The sequence below is a fragment of the Cryphonectria parasitica genome, assembly GCF_011745365.1.
Source record: "Cryphonectria parasitica EP155 unplaced genomic scaffold M406scaffold_2, whole genome shotgun sequence".
NCBI classification, from domain to species: Eukaryota; Fungi; Ascomycota; class Sordariomycetes; order Diaporthales; family Cryphonectriaceae; genus Cryphonectria; species Cryphonectria parasitica.
This window is the reverse complement of record NW_024468910.1, coordinates 898181-918114: the sequence shown is the minus strand read 5'-3', so window position 1 is coordinate 918114 and position 19934 is coordinate 898181. Positions and strand designations below refer to the sequence as shown.

The window sequence follows — 19934 nt, the reverse complement described above, 5'->3', positions numbered from 1 at the left end:
GGTAGCAGTATAGCAACATTCCTCTTCAGCTTCCTCAGCCTCAATGCAATCCAGCTTCTTCACATTGTTGATACCGCAACGAATAGCGCATATCATCTTTTCAAATTATATCCTTTTCTGCTTGCGCAGCCGAAGAATCTTCTCCTCAGCAGCTTGCAACTCATCCTCCAGCTCTTGGTGCTAAGTAGCAATCTTACGCAGCTCCGAAGAACTAACGCTCTGTACATTGCATCGGGAATGATTAAATCGAACGCATTCAGCGCAACGAGAAGAATCAAGAGAAGAAATCTAACAGGAAAGAATACTCCGATTCTTACAAAACGAACAGAAAAGCATGATAAAGAAATTTTGAAGAATAGCAGAAAGAAAACTTTCACATTCCTCGGTTTTTCGAGAATGAGACTTGAAAATACAAGATTTATTAATTCTATTCAACATCTTAATTAGAAAGGCAAGATCATGCATACGGAAAACTTGCTGGAATACTTACAAAAGATTATTAAGAATAACAACTGATAGAAGGAAGATGATATTATAACTCATTCAACATGCAGATTACAAACAGGTTACGAGTAATAAGGATCAGATATTAAGAATTCAATGAATCAGAACTAGGGCGCTGTCGCCCTCGAAAGAAAAAGGAGACAAACAGCTGCTGAAGCAATGAGCAAGGGCTTGCGCAACCCAAGCGTGCCTGTACAGATGAGGACAGCAAACTAAGGCCACACGGGCACAAGAACAGAGTGAAAAACCTGTCTTAGACCTGTTCAAAGGGTTCAAAATTGAAAAGAAGAGAAAGGGATGCTTCCTTGTTTTCTATAGCTAAAGAATTTGAAAAGTGAGTGGTATCCTTTATATGTATAAGAACCCTTAACCCACTGTACTCCATGTCTCACGAACTACCACCCTGGCCACCACAACACCAACATTCTGACTAAATATTAATTACATAATCTAGAGTTAGAAATATAACAGGAATGAATCACTGGATTATTAGGTGATTCAGTAAGCCCGGATCACCTGAATCAGTAGTAAGCCAAGGTAAGCTATACTGAAGAGCCGAATATATAACTACACGCTCATTACCATTAGATAGATTCAGTATATAGCTCTTCAGTTATCAATCTAAGTATCAGATTACTCTCTTACTCTGATAGCCCCAAAGGCAGTGAATACTTGCACGATTACTCAGTTGTATTTCCGTATTCAAAGCCTGTACTTAGCACCGCTCTTGTTAGCATAAACTCTTTGTGTACTTTGGAATCTTCGGATTACTGCAGTGCTCATTACACTGCTGCTGGTTGCGCAGTTCCTGGATACGCTGGGTAAGCTGGTACATCTGATTAATCAGTTCTTTCTGAGTAGGAGCGCAGAAGAACAAAGAGATTTCTTAAGAAGCTATTGTATTCCGTATTATTCAAGAGGATAATACTGAACCGTTCCTGAATAAGAGTTATCAAAATGTAATAAGCGTACTGCAATATCCGAAAATCTGAAGTATACAAAGAGTTTATGCTAGCAAGAGCGGTATTAAAGTAGAATCCACTGAATACGGAACTGTAACTGAGTAATCCGTACAAGTGCTATTCATTCGCCTTTGAAGCTATTCAAGTATGTAACAAATGAATACTTAGATTAACAACTGAAGAGCTATATTCTGATGGTTTATTTAGTAGTAATGAATGTATTCTTATGTAATGAGCACTGCAGCAATCCGAAGATTCCAAAGTATACAAAGGAGTTTATGCTAACAAGAGCGGTGCTAAGTATAGGCCTTGAATACGAAAACACAACTGTAGTAACTGTGCAAGTGTTCACTGCCTTTGAAGCTATCAGAGTAAGAGAGTAATCTGACACTTAGACTGATACTTAGATTGACAACTGAAGAGCTATGTACTGAATCTATCTAATGGTAATAAACGCGTGATTATATATTCAGCTCTTCAGTATGAATATATTAAATAGCAACATATCCAAGTTATTCTGCTAGCTCTGAATAGCACATATTCAAAGCTATCCTTCCTAATTAGCCATGCCTATAACCCTAACCCTGGATTATGTAATCAATGCTTTGTTAGAACGTTAGATTTTTAATATCTGATTCTTGTTACTCGTAATCTGTTTCGTAATCTGCATATTGAATAAGTTATAACATTATCTCTCTTCTATCAGTCGTTATTCTCAACGATCTTCTATAAGTATTCTAGCAAGTTTTCCGTATGCATAATCTTGCCTTTCTAATCGAGATGTTGAACAGAATCAATACATCTCGTTCTCATGCTGAGAAGACTAAATAAAAGGATTCCCTCCTTTTCTTAATCCTTATATAGCTGTTATCATGCCTTTCTGTTCTTTCTACAAGGGCTGTGGTATTCAGTTTTGTTAAGTCTCTGTTGAGAACTCCTCCCATTGCGCTGAATGTATTCGCCTGAGCTGCTCCCAGTGCGATGTTCAAGGATTGAGCGCAGCGGAAATTCGTTGAATAAGCATTCAATACCAATGCTTGGAGAACTAACTCGAGAGTGCTGAGAAGCGGCTGCATGATGCTGCTGCGGAGGTGGAACGTTTGCGGAAGCAGAAACGTCTGTAGTTCGAGAGGATAATGAAGGCCGTTCATCGAGGCCTTTTCAGTATGAAGGAGTTAGAGCGTGAGGAAGCTGAGGAGGAGCGAGCTCGTATTGCCGCTGGGATTCGTTCTGTAGTTGCAGAGAAGTCTGCTGCTATTGCTGAAGATTCTTCTTTTGAGGGTTTCGATTGGAATTCCGTGGATGTAGGGAATTTAGTAGTAGATTAGTTGGATTTTCTGAAGAGTGAGATTTCTGAAGCCTCTGGGTTTCGGTTTGGAGCGGAGCAATCATCCTAGATGCTGGTTTCTTTCCTTTTCCAATACTCAGCTACTTTCTTCTAAGTATTTTTGATATTTTTCTGTAGTTTCTACAAATTTTCGCTTGCTGAGTAATCTTTTCACTTGATAAGATATTCCCTCATACTATTTATGCTTCTATACTTAAGAATCTTTTCTATTTTATATTCTGATTCATTATTCTCTACTTCTGCTATATTATCCGCTAATATTTTCTGTACTGCTAGTTTCAGCAGTAAGATGTGGAAAACTGAATATATTCTTATTTTATAAGATAATGCTAACTTATAATTAATTGAAAAAATCTATTGCAAGATTTTGAATAGTTCTAACTTCTTATAATCAAGCTTGCTGCTGAATCTAGTTGTTTTAATGTTTTTCCGAAGTAAATAGATCTTATCTTCCTTCTATAAGATTAGTTTCTTAATTCTTTTGAAGTTTGTATATTATATCATTTGTTTCTAAATAAATTGTAATTCTAACTGAAATTCTTCCTGAATCTTCTTAATCTTCTTAATCCTTTTATCTGCAGCTTCTGTATCTGCTTCTAGCAGTATTTCATAATAAGCTATTGGATTATATCTGTAGAATATAAAGAATAGTGATTTTTTCGTTATGCTTGTATCTGCGCTATTATAAGCGAACTGTGCAAGAAGCAATAGATTAATTCAGTTATTCTGTTTCTGATTAATATAGTATTGAAAATACTATTCAATAATCTAATTCATTCTTTCTATCTGTTTATTTATTTGCAGATGAAATGCTATAAATATTTTGTAGTATATTCCAAGCTGTTTTATAAGTAAAGTTCAAAACTTTGAATTGAATTTTCTGTTTCTGTTGAAGATTACTTCTTCTAGCATGCTATAATTAGCGATAATCATTCTGAGAAATGCATATACAAATTTCTCTGCTATACTGCTTTTCTTATAAGAAAGAAAGTAAGCATACTTGCTTAGTTTACAAATCATTACTAAAATGCTATTATATTATACTTTAGTTAAGAGTTCTTATAAGAAAAGTAGCTTGATAATAAAGTCTAAACTAATGAATTGCTAAATAGTTATAAATACTAATAAGGAATATAGTAATTTATAAAGCTTATATTTTTTTATCTTATTCTTCTTGCAGCTATTACATTATTATAGAATGTTCTGAATTCTTTTTCTAAGATCTGATAAACTTTAGTATTTTTTAATGCATTTATAAATTACTCTAACTTTCTAATATCTGTATACTGGTGCACTGTATACTTCTTTGATGTAGTTATTTTATTCGTTTGGAATCATTGATTCTGAATTCTTCTCTGAAGATTCAATTCTGAAAGCAGCATTCAGCTCCCTATATACATTAACGAGATTCCCTGATTCATCTTGAGCAAAGATGTTCTATATATCTAAGGAATCTGCATTTCAATAGTTTAATCTTCTGCTAAAAGCATCTGCTTATCTATTTTCTAAGCTTTTGCAATATATACTTCTAAAATTAAACTATAAAAGAAATTCTGCTTATCTAATTTATTACTTGTTTAAAATTTTAATTATTATGAATATAATTAGATTTTTATAATTTAAGTGAACTATAATTAAGTACTATATGCTAATGAAATAATATTGCTATTTCTCGAAAGCTTTTACTATTGCTATAAGTTTCTAATTAGGAATTCCATAGTTGATTTCTGAGCTATTCAACTTTTTTGAAAAGTTGCTTACAATTCTTAAACGCTCTTAATTATCTTGCTAATTAAGCTGTTTCCCAAATGCATATTCTAATGCATTAGTTTCAATTTCAAAAGGCTTATAGGAATCTGCTTTATACAGAATTAGTTCTAAGGTGATATGCTTAATGATCTTCTTGAAAGCTTCTTGCATCTTGAAGATTCATTTGAAAAGCTGCTCCTTCTTAATGAGATTTGTAAGAGAATGTATAATTCAGCTATAGTTCTTAATGAACTGTTTGTAGAAGTTAATATATTTAAGAAAAGATCTAATATTTCTACTATTCTTAGGAATTAGCTAATTTCTAATAACTTCTATCTTATCTTTCTGTAGCTTAATGCATTCTAGCTTGATTATGAATTCAAGATAGTTGATTTTTTGTATATGAAAGTAATTCTTTGCGAGTTCTATAAGAAGTTTTGCATCTTAAAGCATTTGCAATACTGTTTTCATATATTCCTTGTATTTCTTTAGTATTTAAGAATAAATAAGAATATTATTGAGATATGCAATAATGAATTAATTCAAATACTTGTATAGAATATAATTAATCATTTCTTGAAATAAAGCTAAGATATTCATTAAACTGAAAAGCATAACTAAGTATTTGTAGTATTCATAGTATATTCTGAAAGCAGTCTTTCATTCTTCTTCTTTCTTTATTCTAATTAGATTATAAGCTTTTTTTAGATTCAGAGCTATAAACTACTATACTTCTTGCAATCTATCTTATAGTTTCTTAATAAGTAGCAATGAATATCAATTCTTAATTATAATATTATTAAGTTATTTATAATTAATATATAGCTTGAATTTGCTATTCTTCTTGAATATAAATAGAATAAGGTATTCTGCTAGTAATTGCAATGATTATATGTATTTCTTTTTAAGATTCTTATCAAGATATTCCTTAAGTGCTTCTAGTTATGCTTTATCTAGTCTGTAGATGAGGAAGAATTTGGATTATTTTCTTTCTTATAGCAGAATCTTGTAATTGTATGAGCTATATTCTGATAATTCTGTATTCAATTCTTCTTGAAATAATTTCTTGAATTTGTAATATTTCTGTAGTATGCTTGCGAGTATTGGTTCTAGTTCATATGCTGTTTCTGCTATCTAGAGGAACAGTAGGTACTGTTGAGCGTGCTTCTTTTCGTTCGTTTTTAATAGCGCTTTTGGTCGCGTTTTTGAAGGCTTTAAGCGTTCGCTCCGGGCTGAACTGACTGCTCGAGAGCCTGGTTTCGAGGTTTTTCTCGTGTGAGCTCACAATCCACATTCTGAAGCCTTTCCTTGTCGCTCCGGAGCGGATCGACTTGCTGAGAGTCTTGCTTCCGTTATTTTGCTAACCTGCTAACGCTCTAGCACTGTTTGAGTCCGCTTGTTACTAGGTTCTTCTCCTTGAACTGCTAGCTCTGCTGGTTTGAAAGTATATATAAAGTTGTTTGAAGCTTCTTTTCCCGAGTATTCTTCAATAACTAACTTTCATTCTGCATCATTAATTGCAACTATCTCTCTAGATACAGCTTGTTTCTATAAGATCTAGCCAGTAGTTCAATTGATTCGAGGATTGTGCTTCTTGAGCTATAGAAGCTCTATAATCAGCTTATACTGTACTGTATCCATGATATTAAAGGAAATCTTAGTTATATATTCTTGGATTAAGATAGATAAATGATTAGTCTTCTTATTGATTATTTCTTGATTGTATGCAACAGATTATTCTTTTATAATGCTGAGAGTATATAGCTGTTTCTTTCATTTCCATTGTAGTTATATCTGATTAATGATATATGGGAATATGAAGTTTCTCTGAGCGCTACTATTCAATAGTGCGCTATACTTGTATTCTTGAATATATATATTGAGTTTAATATAAGCATAGTCTGTTTTAAAAGCTTTATATAGAAACTATTCCGATCTGATTATCTGCAATCCTCTTACAAGCAATTCTAGCCTTTTGAGATTGTTAAGAGCTACTTATTCTCTCTTTGAGCTTGCTTTGCTGCTTCTTGAGCAAGCTTTTTAGCTTGTTTTTGCTTGTATTATTATTATTTCTAGTCTTCTTTCTGTTAATACTAGTTGCAAACCTTGTTATTAATGTAAATTATGCAAAGTATTATTCTGCATTGCTACTACTTTATTTCCTTATTCATGCATTGCTTAGAGCAGTTGTTTAGTAGTCCGATATATGCATTATTGTATTGCCTGTTCAGAATTTCCCTAAAGCGAAGTTCTTGCTTCTTAACAGCTTGAAGAATTTGTTCTAATTCTTTAACAGAAAACTATTCATATTGCATCTTTTCCGAGAAATGTGCTTTGCAGCTATGATAAGTATAGGAGATCTATGCTAGCTTGTAGTATAGATTATAAAGTGAGCTAATTCGAGGATTCTCGTTTTGTTATGCTTCAATGTTTTGCAAGGGGATATAGGTGAAGAGCTTCTCTAGCCTTATTCTATAGATGAGATATTCAACTTATGTTGTTTTCTTGTTTCATTCAATGCTGAAGGGAAACCTTTCTTTTCAAACTTTTATAGAGCTACTGGGTTTGCTGTTCACGAAAGGCTCTGGTGAATCACTAGGTTGTGTGCTCTGGTTTGATTCTTCTGTTGTTTGAGAAGTATTCTCAGTATTATTCAGATGCTTGTACCAATAGCTAAGGGAATACCATCCCTTATTCATATCTCTGATTATAGTGCTTAGCGTAGATGATGAGAAATGATAAAGAGTATTATTGCTAAGTTCTTTCTTTAGCGCTTGAATGCTTTGTTCAGTAATGTTGAAGTAGTTTGTAATGAGCACTGCAGCAATCCGAAGATTCCAAGGTACACAAGAGGTTTATGCTAACAAGAGCGGTGCCAAGTACAGGCCTTGAATATGGAAATATAACTGGGATAACTGTGCAAGTATTCACTGCCTTTGGAGCTATCAGAGTAGAAGAGTAATCTGATACTTAGATTAACAACTGAAGAGCTGTATACTGAACCTATCTAATGATAATGATTGTATGATTATATATTCGGCTTTTCAGTATAGCTCATCTTAGCTTACTACTGATCCAGATGATCCAGGCTTGCTGAATCATCTAATGATTCAGTGATTCATTCCTGCTATAACTCTAACTCTGAATTATATAATCAATGTTTTGTTAGAATGTTGAATTCTTAATATCTGATTCTTATTACTTGTAATCTGTTTCATAATCTGCATATTAGATAGATTATAATATCATCTCCCTTTTATTAGTTATTGTTCTCAACAATCTTCTGTAAGTATTTTAGCAAGTTTTCTGTATATCTGATTTTGCTTTTCTAATTGAGATGTTGAATAGAATTAACAAATCTTGTATTTCCAAGTTTCGTTTTCGAAAAACTAAGGAATGTGAAAGTTTTCTTTCCGCTATTCTTCAAAATTCCTTTACTATGCCTTTCTGTTCGTTTTGTAAGAATTGGAATATTTCTTTCTGCTAGATCTTTCTTTTTGATTCTTCTTGTTGTGCTGAATGCATTCGACTTAATCGTTCCCAATGCAATGTATAGGGCGTTAGTCTCTCGGAGTTGCATAAGATCGCTATTCAGCATCAAGAGCTAGAGAATGAGTTGCAAGCTGCTGAGAAGAAGGTTCTTTAGCTGCGCAAGCAGAAATGGATGTAGTTCGAAAAGATAATGCGCGCTATTCGCTGCAGCATTGATAATATGAAGGAGCTGAATTATATCGAGGCTGAGGAGGCTGAAAAGGAATATTGCTGTGCTACTATTGCTGTATAGGAAGCTGTGTTTGAGGAGTCAGCTGTAGTTGCTGAAGATTCTTCCTTTAAAGAGTTTGATTGGAATTCTATAGATGTGAGAAATTCTGTGGTAAACTGGTTGAGTTTCCTGGAAAGTGAGGTTCTTAAAGCTTCTGGGTTTCGGTTCGGAGCAGAGTAATTGTTTTAGATGCTAGTTTCTTTTCTTTTCCAATACTCAGCTACTTTCTTCTGAGCATTTTTGATATTTTTCTGTAATTCTTACGAATTTTCGCTTGCTAAATAATCCTTTCATTTAATAAGATATTCTCTTATGCTATCTATACTTCTATACTTAAGAATCTTCTCTATCTCATACTCTGATTCATTGTTTTCTATTTCTGCTATATCATCTGCTAATATTTCCTATACTGCTGATTCCAGTAATAAGATGTGAAATACTGAGTATTTTCTCATTTTATAAGATAATATTAATTTATAGTTAACTGAGAAAATCTGTTATAAGATTTTGAATAGTTCTAACTTCTTATAGTTGAGTTTGTTGCTAAGTTTAGTTGTTTTAATGTTTTTTCAAAGTAAGTAAATCTTATTTCCCTTTTATAGGATTGGTTTCTCAATTCTTCTGAAGTTTGCATATTGCATTATTCATTTCTGAATAAATTGTAGTTCTAATTGAAGTTTCTTCTGAACTTTCTTAATTCTCTTAATTCTTTTGTTTGCAGCTTCTGTATCTGCTTCTAGCAGTATTTCGTAATAAGCTGTTAGATTATATTTGTAGAGTATGAAGAATAATAATTTCTTTATTATACTTATATCTGCACTATTATAAGCGAATTATATAAGAAGCAATAGATTAATTCAGTTGTTCTGTTTCTGATTAATATAATGCTAAAGATATTATTCAATAATCTAATTTATTCTTTTTATCTATTTATCTATTTATGAATGAAATATTATAAATATTCTGTAGTATATTCTAAGCTGTTTTATAAGCAAAGTTTAAAACTTTAAATTGAACTTTTTATTTCTATTAGAGATTACTTCTTCTAGTATGCTATAGTTAGCAATAATCGTTCTGAGGAATGCATATGCGAGTTCTTTTGCTATACTGCTTTCCTTATAAGAGAGAAAGTAAGCATACTTACTTAGTTTGCAAACTACTACTAGAATGCTATTATATTGCATCTTAATTAAGAGTTTTCGTAAGAAAGATAGCTTAATAATAAAGTTTAGATTAATAAATTGCTAAATAGTTGTAGATATTAGTAAGGAATGCAGTAATTTATAAAGCTTGTATCTTTCTGCTTTGTTCTTTTTGCAGCTGTTGTATTGTTGTAAGATGTTCTCAATTCTTCTTCTTAAGCTTAGTAGATTTCAGTATCTTCTAATGCATTCATAGATTGCTTTAACTCTCTGATGTTTCATATGCTGATGTGCTGTGTATATTCTCGATGTAGTTGTTTTATTCGTTTGAAGTTATTAATTCTGAATCTTCTTTCAGAAGTTTAATTCTGAAGGCAGCGTTTAGCTTTCTATATGCATTAATAAGATTTTCTAACTTGTTTTGAGCAAAGATGTTCTGTATATCTGAGGAATCTATGCTTCGATGATTCGATCTCCTGCTAAGAGCATCTGCTTATCCATTTTCCAAGCTTTTATAGTATATAATTCTGAAGTTGAATTGTAAGAGAAATTCTGTTTATCTGATTTATTGCTTATTCAAGATCTTGATTATTATGAATATAGTTAGATTCTTGTGGTTTGAGTGAACTATAATCGAGTATTGTGTGCTGATAAAGTAGTATTGCTATTTCTCGAAAGCTTTTACTATTGCTATAAGCTTCTGATCTGAGATTTCGTAGTTGATTTCTAAGCTGTTCAACTTTCTTGAAAAGTTGCTTATAATTCTTAGATACTCTTAATTATCTCGCTAACCAAGTTATTCTCCAAGTGTATATCCTAATATATTGGTTTTAATTTCGAAAAGCTTATAAGAGTTTGCTTTATACAGAATTGATTCTGAGATAATATGCTTGATGATCTTATTAAAAGCTTCTTATGCTTTAAAAGTTTATTCAAAAAGCTGCTTCTTCTTAGTAAGATTTATAAGCGGATATGCGATTCAGCTGTAGTTTTTGATAAACTGTTTATAAAAGTTAATATATTCAAGAAAAGATCTAATATTCCTAATATTTCTGAGAATTAGCTAATTCCTAACAGCTTCTATCTTGTTTTTCTGTAGCTTTATACATTCTAGCTTGATTATAAATCCGAGATAGTTAACTTTTTGTATATGAAAGTAACTTTTTGCAGATTTTATAAAAAGTTTCGCATTTTAAAGTATTTACAATACTATCTTCATATATTTCTTATGCTTCTTCAGCATTCGAGAATAAATACGAATATTATTAAGATATACAATAATAAACTGATTCAGATACTTGCATAGAATATAATTAATCATTTCTTGAAATAAAGCTAAAGCATTTATTAAATCGAAAAGCATAATCAAATATTCGTAATATCTATAGCATATTCTGAAAGCAGTTTTCCATTCTTCTTCTTTCTTTATTCTGATCAGATTATAAGCTTCTTTTAGATTCAGAGCTATAAATCATTATACTTCTTACAATCTATCTTGCAATTCCTTAATGAATAGCAATAGATATCAGTTCTTAATTATAATATTATTAAATTGCTTATAATCAATATATAGTCTGAGTTTGCTATTCTTTTTAAATATAAATAGAATAGGATATTCTGCTAATAATTGCAATAATTATATATATTCTTTCTTGAGATTCTTATTAAGATATTCCTTGAGTGCTTCTAGTTATACTTTATCTAATCTGTAAATAAGGAAGAATTTGAGCTGTTTTTCTTCTTGTAGCGGGATCTTATGATTATATGAGCTGTATTCTGATAATTCTGTATTCAATTCTTTCTGGAATAGTTTCTTGAATTTATAATATTCTCATAGTATATTCGCGAGTATTGGTTCTGATTTCTGTGCTGTTTCTGCTATCTGGAGGAACAGTAGGTACTGTTAAGCGTGCTTCTTTTCTGGTGGCGTTTTTAGAAGCCTTGAGCGTTCGCTTCGGGCCGGACCAACCGCTCGAGGGCCTGGTTTCGAGGTTTTTGTGTAGACTTACAATTCACATTCTGAAGCTTTTCCTTGTTGTTTTCGGAGCGAACTGATCTGCTGAGAGCCTCGCTTCCGTTGTTTTGCTAACCTGTTGGCGCCCTGGTACTGTTTGGATTCGCTTATCACTAGATCCTTCTCCTTGAGTCGCCAGCCCTGCTGGTTTAAAGGTATATATGAAGTCGTTCGAAGCTTCTTTTCCCGAGTGTTCTTCAATAACTAGCTTCGATCCTGCGTTATTGATTGCGACTATTTCTCTAAGTACAGCTTGTTCTCATAAGATCTGGCTAGTAGTCCAATCGATTCAAGGATTATACTTCTTGAGCTATAAAAGTTTCATAATCAGCTTATATTATACTATATTCGTAATATCAAAGGAAATCTTAGTTATGTATTCTTAAATTAAAATAGATAAATAATTAGTTTTCTTGTTAATTACTTCTTGGTTGTATGTAACAGATTGTTCTTTTACAGTGCTGAGAGTATATAGCTGCTTCTTTCATTTCTATTGTAGTTATACTTGATTAATAATATATGGGAATATGAAGTTTCCCTAAGCGCTACTATTCAATAGTGTACTATATTTATATTCTTAAATATATATATCGAGCTTGATATAAGCATAATCTGCTTTGAAAGCTTTATATAAGAATCATTTTAGTCTAATCATCTGCAGTTCCTTTACAAGCAATCCTGTTCTTTTGGAATTATTAAGAGCTGCTTATCCTTCCTCTAAGCTTGCTTCGCTGCTTCTTAAGCAAGCTTCTTAGCTTGCTTTTGCTCATATTATTATTATTTCTAATCTTTCTTCTATTAATACTAATTGCAAATCTTATTATTAATATAAATTGTATAGAATATTGTTCTATATTGCTACTATTCTATTTTCTTATTTATGCATTGCTTGAAGCAGTGTTGTGGTGGCCAGGGTGGTAGTCCGTGGGACATGGAGTACAGTGGGTCAAGGGTCCTCATACATATAAAGAATACCACCCACTTTTCAAATTCTTTAGCTATAAGCAACAATGAAGCATCCTTTCTCTTCTTTTCAATTTTGAACCCTTTGAACAGATCTAAGATAGGTTTTTCACTCTGTTCTTGCGCCCGTATAGCCTTAGTTTGCTGTTCTCATCTGTACAGATACGCTTGGGTTGCACGAGCTCTTGCTCATTGCTTCAGCAGCTGTTTGTTCCTTTTTCTTTTGAGAGCGATAGCGCTCTAGTTCTGGTTCAATAGTGCAGTAAGTATGGATTTAGCTATTCAAGCTGGTAGCTCAGAGCTGTTTGCATTACAGTTTGTAAGAATTAGTAAGAGTAGCAAGTTTATTCTATAAATAAGCGCACTCTTTTTTTCTGCTGAGCTTTTCTATTTTCTTTATCTATCATGCTTATACAATAGGCTATGCATCATATCTGAATTCTGGATTATGTCTGAGATCTCTTGTAGAGAGAAGATGAGTGGATAGAGGAGGAGTGGTATGAGTTCTGATTGTGAGCTGATAAATGATGTATTGAGCTTGCAAGCTAATATTATAAAGAAACGAATTTCTTTTTCCAATATTTCCTATATTAATCAATGATTCTATATAGAAGCTGATATAGCTTAGATTTATATAAGCTGTAGCGGAAAGTTTAATTATATTGGATATGGATTTATAATTAAATTATAGAATGAAATGCTTTTAATAAATAGTATTCTGCAAAGAAAAGTAGCATGATTAATAAGATCTATACTTCTTATAATAATTTGATTAGCATATTCTATTTGAATATATTTAGCTATATTAATCCTTTGAATTAAAAGCTTGCTAATTGCATTATTTTAAAAGCAAAGAATATAAGAAAGTAAAGATAAGAAACTATTAATATATATAAGAAATAGAAATTAAGAATTATAATAATATTATTTAATATCAAATTTTAATCAATACTTTATATCTAATTAGAAATACTTTTATTAATTAGCAGAATTATTAATAAAGAAAATCCCAATATAATATAGAATAATTAATTTAATTCTTTATTATTTATTATAAGATAGATCTTATATACGCTTTACTTATAAACTGAATCTTTTTTAAGCATTTAAAATCTTTTAATCTTTACAGTATTGTTTTCCACAGGATATGAAAAGCATTCTAGCTATAGCGCTCTCAATTCAAGAATCTCGAATCAGGAAGGCAAAGAAATATCGGAGGAAGCAACAATCAAGAGGGAAGATAGCTTTTATATCTGAGAGCTCTTCTAATCAGATACTCAGTTCAGCTAATTACTTAGCTAATAATTACTATGATTAGAACTTCAGATTCCCCTTTCATAATAAGCTTGCTAGTGATAGGTTGATATTGTTTGCTTGTATAAAAGTTTTCTTATAGCTGAAGCAATTTAACTAGTAGCATTAGATTAAAGGGATTGATAATATTCAAGCATTCAACTTTATGAAAAGCTTCTGTATAGATATAATTATTGCTAGAGAAGTGAAGAGATTCATTACAAGTGCTAAAACTTGAAATGAATAAAAGAAGCAACTATTGATTGCTTATTACTCTTGAAATTATCTTCAGATGTATATTTCTAAGCAGAAGCGCCTGAATATTATTAATAATTATTTTATTATTAATGCTGCTAGCTTCTGATTGTTTATTATAGATTATAATAATGCTTTTACTTATCTTAAGATTAGAAATAATTAATCTGTAGCAGAAGTATAAATGAAGCTCTCTTTAATCTGAATCAAGCGCTTTCGAGCTAATCATAGTATTACTGCTGAAAGCATTAGCAATAAGAAGTAGCTTTATCTTATGAAAAAGCTGTTGGAGATTCATTATAAAGCGCTTCAGAAGGAGATTTAAGATTAACTTGCTTTCAGTGCTACTAATCTTCAACTTTATCAATAGACTCAATTCCAAGATTCTTCTATATTTTTACTTCAGCTAATTCTTAACCAAACTTAGCTTATTTCTATTTTATATTCAATATATAATGCTTTCAGTTAATTAATAAATCTGTTAAGATAAGCAATAGAGCTATTATATTATTAACTGCTTTAATAATTAACTTATAATTAGCAAGCTTAGTCTGAACTGACTAAGCAGATCTTAAAAGCTGAATCTGCTTAGAAGAGCAATTAAGAATATAACTAGTTAGCTTCAATAATAAAGCAACTCTGTATTAACTAAATTGCAATAGTAAAATTCTTAAAGCTACAGACTAATGCTTTCAAATAGATATAAAATATCTTATATAATCAAATCAAAGCTCTATAGAAGATCTTATAACTAATCAGGCATTTCCAAACTGTTTCTGCAAGAAATTCTCTCTAGAAGAATACAAATTCCTTGCAGATAAATGTTATTTATACAAGTCTGGAGAATGAAGATAAGCAGTACTCTGAAGTATAGCGAGCGGAGATTAATGAAATTCTGAAGAAGAATGAAACTCTGTACAGATGCTACAGCTATAGATTGAAGTTCCATAGAGCTTATGAGTGCATAGAACTTTATACTATTATAAACTATAGTATTTGCTATGCTTTAGCATTAGCAAAGCTAGAATGATATCTTAGCAATTGTTCGGAATTTCTAGATTCTAGATTAAAATCAGTATTATATAGCTAGATTATATTTGCTTGAGATAACTCCAAAAACAATATAATTCATCTGATTCTTAGTTTCTATAAGAATCAGTAGCTGAAGGATATTAAGAATTCTTGAATCTCTTAATATATTAGCTTAATTTAAGAGAATGAGAAATAGTATAGAGATTCTGAGATAGCTAAGAATAAGATATTATAGGAAGAGATTAATTCTATTCTTAGATATAATAATTAGTATAGAATTAATAATATTGAGATTCTTAGCAATGCTAATCAGATTTAAGTAGAGAAGTTATATCTTATTCTAGCTTAAGCTGAACTATATCTACTAAAGCTTCTCAGCATTAATGCTATAAGTATTAAGCTTATTTAAGCTCAGATAAATGCTGGTAAAGCAAAGAAGTGCTATATTGAGAAGGCTGAATATGATGATAATAAGATTGAAGGAGATGCAAGTATGAGAACTATTGAAGTTTCTATATATTTCGGGAATATTGGATTGAAGAAATCCAATAAGCAATCCAATAGTCTGAATAGAGAGCTAACAGTTCAAGCTATTAGTAATAAGCTTCTGAATTAGTTTTTAGATTATCTGTTAAAGATTTCAGGCTGGGAAATGATAGTTATATTATTAGAATGAAAAGCTTATCTGATTTATAGTTTTCAAGGAGTTAGCTCTGAAGCTTGAAAAGTTGTTAATCTCGATAATCAAATCAGCTCAAACTTGTATAAGGCAGATACTGCTGAATTAGCTAATTTATTGCAATATAAATCCGGAATCTCGATGCTTTCCCAATCTAAAGAGCTTATTAATAATTAGATTATCAATACTCGGAATATTACTGAGTATTTTTCGAAACTAGCTTAACTATCTGCAGTTTAAGCTTTGTTTCTTATTGCTAAATCTAGCTATATTAAGCTTACTGTTAATATGATTTAAGCTTTTAACAAATCCTTATTTCCTTTTGTAACAGCTTTCATAACTGCTCTTAGCAGCATCTGAAATAGAAGCATTGCTTCAGTAGTATATATCTCTCTGCAGCTAGGAGATAAAGAGAATGAATTTGTATAAGCAATGCTGAATACAGATACTGAAATAAGCTTAATAGCTCTCTTTCTATATTCAAGCATATGCTTATCTTATATATTAATATCGAATATTATCTTATATATATATAATAAATTAGATATAATGCTTATTAGAGTTCTTAAAATTAATATTTTGTATAGCAGCTTCTCTGAATAAATAATATTCTATATTATTAATAATAGATTAATATTGCTAAATTATTCTATACTATTAAAAATGCTATTTATAATGCAGATTAAGCTTTTCTTTAATTATTCTATTCTCGGATTTCTCCATACAAGCTTCGCTTTTAAAGAAGTATAACTGATTACTACAATCAGCAGTTAGAAACTCCTTGAAGGGAAGGGTTTATACAGAATCATACCAAAAAACTGAGTGCTAGCAGCTATTCTGAGGAATATAGAGCTATTAGCAGAGAAGTTATTCCGGAGTAAATATTGTTGAAGAAGGAAGATATAGCTATGATATTCATATCTGAATAAGATATTGCAGCTATTGTAAACGAGTTAATAGTGAAACTAATAAAGAGGAAGTTGAAGAAGAGTTGTTTCATAATGAATAAGAAAGAAGCAATTCGAGAGTCTTGCTTATATGAAATGTATAGCAGCTAGCGCTATTTATGCTAGCTATGTTGTATAGGAAAGAAAAGAAAAAATATCTTAAGCTTGATTAATACTCTTTACAAGTTTAAAGATAAGAAGATTAAGCTAATTAATAATTCTCATCTTAATAATTTAGTATTAGAAGAGATGATTAGATGAAAGCTTATTAAGATTGAGAAGATAAGATGAGCTTAGCAATTCACAAAGCTTACTAAGTATAATAAGTGAATTAAATCCAAGTTCAGCAATCTGGATTCTAATCAGCACCTGAAATCTGATTAGTAAGCTGCTATGCAAGAGAAAAACTATAAAGAGTTTTCTGAAGCTGAGAAGGAAATATTCAAATATATATTGAGAAATAGAATTAAAGCTCTTGTATAAGACTTTACTAAGATTGGAAAGATTATTAAGGAAGTAGCTTTCTTGCAAGAAATCAGAACTGTATTTTATAAGATTTTTCAAGCAAAGCATATTTCAATCTCTAATGCTTTCAAGCTAAAATTAATAAAGCTTCTGAAATAATATATTAAGCAGAAGATTATTAAGAAAAGCTATATATTATATAGAAATAACTAGTTTCTTATTATTAAAAAGAATAATAGCTTATATCTGATTAATAATACTTAAAAGTATAATAAATATAGCTTCAAGAATGCTTTTATGCTGCTTGCTTCAGATGAATTCTCAGAGGAGTTTGCTATATATAAGATTTTTTGATTGCTTAACTTCTTTTCCGGATATAATCAAGTGCAACTGCATTCTAATAGCAGAGATATGATAATCTTCTTAATGCTCTTAAGCTTATTCAGGATATATATTCTACTTCAGAATGCTATTAACTCTGTTGCTTAGTTTATAAGAATAATAGTTAAATTTTTATATAATCTTATTTCTTATATATGCTAGCTTTTTCTTAATAATATTTCTGTTTATAGTTTTATAACAATCTATAGGAATAAAGAGGTTCTGAGCCTTTCTGAAATGCATAGATATATTGCTAAGTATATCGGAAATCTTGATAAGATTCTTATAAATATAGAGCTAGCTAAAGCTATAATCTCAGCATTTAAGTTAGAATAATGCTGATTGAAAGTTAATATAGTTAATTATATTATTAATTCTAGCAGATAATAATCTTAGAACAGAAAGGTAGAAAAGCTTCTAGCTTGAATAAAATGTAAGAATATTAAGAACATTTGTTCTTTTATTGAACTAGTTGTTTATTATGCAGCTTGGATTTGAAACTTTGCAATTATTATTTAACTACTCTACAATCTTCTTAAGAAAGATGCTGCATAGAGATAAGAAAAGAAATAGAAAGAAGCTGTTGCTATACTTATCTGAATATTCATATCTTGTTCAGTTATTATTTCAATTAATTACAGCACTAATACTAAGAAGATTATTTTTATAATAGATATAAGCTTGTTAAGCTAAAGCACTGCATTAATACAGATAGTAAAAAATAAACGAAAGCTAGCACATTTTATTAGCGGAATCTGAACAGTTACAGTACAGAAGTATAATGCTACTAAGAGAAAGTATTGCGCTATTCTCTATGCTCTATAGTCTCTTTAGCAGCATCTCTATAATTGCTATTTCATTCTGGAAACTAATATTTGCATTCTAATGAATCAACTTAATGGAGAAATGAACGATATATCCAGTACTCTTCTAAATAGATAGATAGCAGTAATTAAGATATTTGACTTTACTATTAAATATATTTCTGAATTAAAGAATTCTGTAGCTAATATTCTTTCTTGATTTCTATACTTAATGCTATCTAAGAAAGATAAAGATAGCAATATTAAGAATTAGTATAATGCTTAGCTTAATAGTATGAATTTAGATAAAGCTAATCTAATATTACTGCTAAATTCAATTCTTTAGTAAATGAAATAATTGAAATAGTATATAAAGTTCTTATACTACAGATTTATTTTATTAAAACTCTCTAAGAGGGATTATAAGAACTTTATAATGAAAGCATTAAAGCATTAAGTACTTGATTAAGCTTTATAGCGCTGTACTAGTGCGAAACTCTTACGCTAACGGATAGTAGATGATTCTGATCTTTGTTGCTGAATTATTAGAGAATATTATGCTAAGTTTGAATATTAAGATCGAGATTCTATAGTAGCTTATATTAAGCAACTCTACTACTGGAGAGATTTCTGAATAAATATAGCTAATGCTATCTCAGATTTCGAGAAGTATATAAAGTTCGATTCAAAGATATAGAAGAAAGAAATAATCCTAATCTTTTCAAATTAACTCTTTATAAGAATTAGTATCAATATTTAATATATAGCTGAGAATAGCAGTTACAGATATCTTGCAGAAGCTTGCTATGATCTAACTAGCTATATGCTTGCAAGATTTCTTAAGAAAGCTACAGCTGCAGAAATGAGAAAGTTTATTTTGAAAGAGATTATTCTTATATTTGAATACTCTCTCAAAATTACTATTGATAGAGAATCAGAAAATAAGGCTGAAATAGCTAAAACTATTAGAGCTCTTAGAATTCTGCTTATTCAGATTTCTAATTACAATCTCTATGCTTAAGAATAAGTAGAAGCTAATTATCTTTTCTTAGCAAGTGCTCTTGCTAAGCTAGCTAATGCTTAATTCTAAAGATGAAAGCAGTACTTAAGACTTGCACTCTTTGCTAAAAGAACTATAATCTGCTAGTTATATAAATATAGCTTCTTTTATTTGATTTTCAGTTAGAAGCTGCTTATTCCAATTAAAACTGAAATTCTAATATAAAGAGTTTTTATATAAACTAAAAACTAATCTCCTTAGAAAGCATTTGAAATGCGATTGAAAATAATTGCAGCTAAGGAAAATAATATACAGAAGGCAATTAAAGCTATTCAGATATATTATCAAAAGATTGCAGCTAAAAATTAAATGCAGAGTTTAATATGAAAATCTCAACTGAATATCGAAGATCTTATACTTATTTATAATTATATTCGGAAAATGAACTACTTATGCAATGCTAAGATTTCTTATAAGTAAAAAAGTTTATATCTAATTGCTTAGATTCTAGATAAACATGCTTATAAGCTTAAGATTATAGATAGAATTCTATTAAAAAGCATATATTCAGCTATTAATCTTAAAAAGTTTATATGAAATATAAATAGCATTTGAGAATCCGAGATGCTTATAC

At 30.4% G+C, this 19934-nt stretch overlaps 1 protein-coding gene across 1 annotated transcript; it reads right to left on the bottom strand.

The window, feature by feature from the left end:
* Window positions 1-2964: 2964 nt before the first annotated feature.
* On the bottom strand, window positions 2965-3168 carry M406DRAFT_250089 (uncharacterized protein; the record flags this gene model as incomplete). Its single annotated transcript, XM_040916672.1, has 1 exon — window positions 2965-3168. A coding segment is annotated over one exon (204 nt), but the record flags the coding sequence as incomplete, so codon positions are not given.
* Window positions 3169-19934: the final 16766 nt, after the last annotated feature.